A 5,140-nucleotide genomic window follows, 5' to 3' on the forward strand; every position below is an offset into this window, starting at 1 on the left:
CGCGGTTGCTCATCCCCGACGGACGCGTCGCCCCGGCAACAGAACGTTGTGCTGGCCGTCTCCCTGGCAACCGGCAGGGGAGCTCCCGGGACCGCTTTGTCCTGCAAGCTGTTGCTTCGCTGGCCCCTCGGGGTCGCTCCGGTGTGGCTGGTGGGGAGGGGCGAAAGGGAGCCATGGCTTCGGATTTAGAGGAGAGGGTCCGCGCCGCCGTCAGGGACAAGCTGATGACGATGTAAGGCCCGGGAAGGGGCGCGCGGGGTGGGGTGGGGGGGGGTCTTCAAAGTTTGACCACTTGCAGAAGGTGCGAGTAAAAAAAAAAAAAATTTAACCAGTGGAACGGCTTGCCTCTAGATGTTGTGGGTTCTCCATCGCTGGAGGCTTTTAAGAAGAGCCTGGACGCCCCCCCCCCCGTCTGGAATGGTATATAGGGTTTCCTGGCTGATCATGGGGTTGGACTAGAAGACCTCCAAGGTCCCTTCCAACCGTATTGTTCTGTTCTATCTTCTAAGAGCCTTTGCAAAAAAAAAATCCATCAATTAATAAATAAATACAGGTGGTCCTTGACTTGCTACCACAATTGAGCTCAACATTTCTGTTCCTAAGCGACACCTTTGTGAAGTAGAGTCTTGCCCCATTTTACGACTTAGTGGGACGGTTGTTTAAGGGAATCGTCTCCCCCATTGACTATGCTTCTCAGAAGGTCGCAAAAGGGGGTCAGGCGACACACACTGCAGCAGTCGTAAATATGAGTCAGTGGCCAAGCGTCTGAATTTCAATCACGTGACCCCGAGGAGGCTGCAACGGTCCTAAGTGTGAAAAATGGTCGCCGGTCCCTTTTTTTCAATGCTGCGGCAACTTCGAACAGTCACTAAATGAAGGATTGTAAGTCAAGGACTTACCTGTAAGAGTCTTGGCCGACCTCCTTCGTACCTGCTTGGCCCTTTGTTTAACTGGGTTTCTGGAACTGTGATCTTCTCAGCTGTTTAGACTCAACTGAGGCTTGGCTTGGTCTCTTCCAGGAAAATCCCAGAGAGAGAAAACGACTTTTTGCCCTCGTCCTGCTGCCTGTTAGAGAAGCAGAGAGAACTGGCCGAAGTGGAGAAGTCTTTCTTGGCCACCAAAGAGGTAAATCTGGGCGACGTGAAGGGCACCAACGGATGTGGACTTCATCTCCCAGAATTCCCCGGGGAGCAGGGCTCTTCGTAATCACGTCGGAGGTTAGAATGACACAACTGGACAGCCCTGGGATAGGGAATATTTAATGCATCTTGGATATTTGCATGTAAAGGAACTTTAAAGTCTTTGAGCTGGGTTGTTTAACATCCTACAAATGTTTCATTACCCAACTAAGGAACATCATCACTGCCAATAATAGCAATAGCAATAGCACTTATATACCGCTTCACGTTGCTTTACAGCCCTCTTTAAGCAGTCACCGCATTGCCCCCAACAATCTGGGCCCTCATTTTACCCACCTTGGAAAGAAGGAAGGCTGAGTCAACCTTGAGCTGGTGAGAATCGAACTGCCGAACAGCTGGCAGTCAGCAGTCAGCAGAATTAGCACTACTACTGCATTCTAACCACCGCACCACCACGTCTCTAATATAACCCTAATATCACATCATTGCCATGCATTGCCTCCTCAGCGGTGCACTGATGATGTTCCCTAGCTGGGTAATGAAACGTCTGCAACCGTCACAACTATGGGTCGGTTGCCAAGGGTCTGAATGTTGATCCCATGACCCTGGGGATGCTGTCACGGTCGTAAGTGTGGGAAAATGGTCGTAAGTCACTTTCTTCAGTGCTGGTGTAACTTCAAAGTCACTAAAAGGACTGTTGTAAGATGAGGACTGTCTGTATTACGTGAAGATTCAGTGGAGCTAATGTACTGTTGGGTTCTTCCTTGGTAAAGCCATTGTTTTAACATGGAGTAAGGTAAAATATTGCCGAAACTAAAATATATTTCCTACTAAGATGAGGCATGAATATTCTCTGACTACTTTTGCTCTATCAGCCTTCCTTCATTTGGATGAGAAAATTTGCTGCTGGTTTTTTTTTCTCCCCCCCCCCCCGGAGAAAACAAATTTGAAGGATACCTCCAAGGTGGAATGTGATGTTCTTGCACCTTACTTTGTGAGTGCAAATGTCCTCCTTTCACAGCACCATTCTCTCTCCAGTAATCTCAGGAGAGAACAGTTTCCAGGGTGTGGGTTTTTTTTTTTAGTAATAACGATACTGTTAGTGCTAAGAGAAGAGTCTTGTCGAAACGGTTGATGAAATTCTTCTTCTCCTGGAGGTGGTGCAGATGGGATGGAGAACATCAAAAGTTCATTCCACAACACTCTGCTCCAGAGATTCCCAGACTTCTCCAGCTTAAAAATGATCCTTAAAAAGAGAGAGAGAGATGGCAGGTGAAAAACGGTTAGGTCGTGCCAAAAGTCATTTTCCAAAAGGCGACTGGACCTTCTGAGAACATATTTGGAAGAGACCTTAGAGGTCTTCTAGTCCAACCCTCTGCTTGAGCAGAAGACCCTGCACCATTTCAGACAAATGATTCTCCAGTAGGTTTTTTTTAAAAGGCTCCACTGATGGAGCACCCACAACTTCTGAAAGCAAGTTGTTCCCTTAGTTGGTTGCTCTCACTCTTAGGAAATTCCTCCTTAGTTCTTGGTTGCTTCAGTCCTTGATTAGTTTCCATCCATTGTTCCTCATCTTGCCTTTTAGTGCTTTGGAAAATAGTTTGACCCCCACCCCTCGTCTTTGTAGGAGACCTTGGTTTTGGTTTTCGTTTTTTCCAAGTCCAGTTGCCTTTTGGAAAAGCACCTTTGGGAATCAAAGAAGGTCAACTTCAAGCTCCTTATTTTCCTTGTTCCAAAGCATTTGACCACCTCTTGTCTTCAGCTGCTCTCCTCTGTCTCTTCTTCCCCTTTCCAGGAGTTCCAGAAGAAGATGGAACACTTGCAGCAGCGACGGCAAGAGCTGGAACACAAAGAGGGTCAACTCAAACAGGCCATTCTGAAGTTCGACAAGTTCTTGAAGGTCTGTGGTCAGCAACGAAGCTCAGTATTAGAACACAGAACCTAGAATCTTAGGGCTGGGTGGTGAACATTTTAATTTGATTTGAAGTGGTTGGGGTCGACCCCAAACCTGGAAGGGTTTTCAGGCGTGATCTGGGACCATTTTCTCTCTTGTAGGAGAACGACGCCAAACGGAACCGGGCGATGCGGAAAGCTGAGCAGGAGAAGCAGCAGGTGGCTGAGAAGGAGGTGGAAGGAGAACACCTCAAGCAGGAAATGGCCCGGTTGATGACAGCGAAGACGAAACTTCAACAACGCCTGGCAGCTCATAAGCCTTTCTCCGAGTATCTGCAGAAAGTCCTGGGCAAGACGGAGCAGGTGAGTAGGTGAGGTGATGGGAAGGTTACAACTTCCCAGGCTGGCGAAGGAGAACTCGGTCAAGAAAGTCAACATCCCGATCCGTGTGGTTTTTCTCTGTAAATTATTTATGTATTTACCTTATTTTGGTGCCCTCAAGGTAGTGATGGCCCCTGGCAACTGTTTTGTGGCAGGAGGTTTCAAAGTTTCTCAGAGATTTTTCAGGGCTGAGAGGGAGAGACTGGCCCAAGGTCATCTAGCTGGCTTTCGTGGCCAAGGTGGGACTAGAACTCACCGTCTCCTGGTGATTGGCCAAAGTCATCCAGCTGGCTTTCCTGCCTAAAGTTGGACTAGAACTCACCGTCTCCCGGTGATTGGCCTGAAGCAACCCAGGTAGCTTTCATGGTCAAGACAGGACTAGAACTCACCGTCTCCTGGTGATTGGCCCCAAATCAACAAACCTGGCTTTCATGCCTAAAACAGGATTAGAATTTACAGTTTCTCGGTATCTAATCTGGTGTCCTTCGTCACCACATCAAACTGGCTCTCTCGGTTGTTATTAGTGGTGTTTTGTTTTAAACACTTAAGCCCCCCAGATTTGTACTGGAGTCAGGCGGCCCTCCAATCAAATCAGGTCATCTCCAACACGTCTGTTTCCATCTCTTTCTCTCACTCTTTCGTTTGGCTGGTGGGAAAAGGAGAACATCGTTTTCCCTTCTGGTCGTTCCTCGTAAATGGATCTCAGATTCTGCAACACAGTCCAAAGCTATAGCACCACCCTTTCTCCTTCCCCCACCCCAAATTACTTGCTTATGAAAAAGCATTGTTTCTAGGACAGTTATCGCTTACAGGGTCCTAAATGATCCTAACTGAAGGACAACCTCTAGTGGTTTTTGGGTCCTCCTTTTTTTTTTTTTCTCGTTCTGCAGTTTCAGGAAATCTCGGAGTTGATCGGTCGCTTCCAGACTCTGATGGCCACCCAGGCCAGTTTGGTCCAGAGAGAACAAGTTGCCCGTGAAGCCGTGGAGGAGGAGCGCAGGTGCCTGCAGCAGTACATGGATGAAAGCAGCAACAGGATTTTACAGCAAAACAATCTGGTGGCTCAGCTCCAAGGCCAGCTGGAGCAAAGCCAGGCCAAGTTCCTTGAACTGGTGAGTGGAGGAAAAAGTGAATATAGAACAGAAGGCTGGAAGGGACCTTGGAGGTCTTCTAATCTAGTCCAACCTCCTGCTCAAAGCAGGAGACCTTATTTCCTTGTGGTCAAAGGGCTGTCCAGTCTGTTGTTTTTTTTAAAAAAAAAACCTCCATGTTGAGACTCCAGAAAGAGAGCAGAGAAGAGCAACAAAGGGGACTGGAGGCTAAAACATATGAAGAACGGTTGCAGGATTTGGGTATGTCTAGTCTAGTGAAAAGAAGGACCAGGGGTGACATGATAGCATCTTCCAGTATTTGAGGGGTGCCACAAAGAAGAGAGGGGTCAACCTCTTCTCCAAAACACCTGAAGGCAGGACAAGAAGCAACGGATGGAAACTAATCAAGGAGAGAAGCAACCTAGAACTAAGGAAAAAATTCCCGACAGTGAGACGAATTAGCCGGTGGAACGACTTGCCTCCAGAAGTTGTGGGTGCTCCATCACTGCAGATTTTCAAGAGACTGGACAGCCATTTGTCTGAAATTGGCATTGGGTCCCCTGCTTGAGGAAGGGGCTGGATTAGAAGACCTCCAAGGTCCCTTCCAACCCGATTATTCTGTTAGGCAATATCTTA

The 5,140-nt window shown here is 47.9% G+C and overlaps 1 protein-coding gene across 1 annotated transcript; it reads left to right on the top strand.

Annotated features, from left to right (window-relative positions):
* Positions 1 to 146: 146 nt before the first annotated feature.
* CFAP73 (cilia and flagella associated protein 73) lies at positions 147 to 4,525 on the top strand (the record flags this gene model as incomplete). The annotated part of the gene is made up of 5 exons (XM_015826326.1): positions 147 to 232; positions 1,020 to 1,125; positions 2,935 to 3,039; positions 3,195 to 3,395; positions 4,304 to 4,525. Coding segments are annotated over exons 1-5 (693 nt in total), but the record flags the coding sequence as incomplete, so codon positions are not given.
* Between the last annotated feature and the right edge of the window lie 615 nt (positions 4,526 to 5,140).

Source organism: Protobothrops mucrosquamatus, unplaced genomic scaffold, assembly GCF_001527695.2.
Source record: "Protobothrops mucrosquamatus isolate PMUCROS unplaced genomic scaffold, P.Mucros_1.0 scaffold3056, whole genome shotgun sequence".
NCBI classification, from domain to species: Eukaryota; Metazoa; Chordata; class Lepidosauria; order Squamata; family Viperidae; genus Protobothrops; species Protobothrops mucrosquamatus.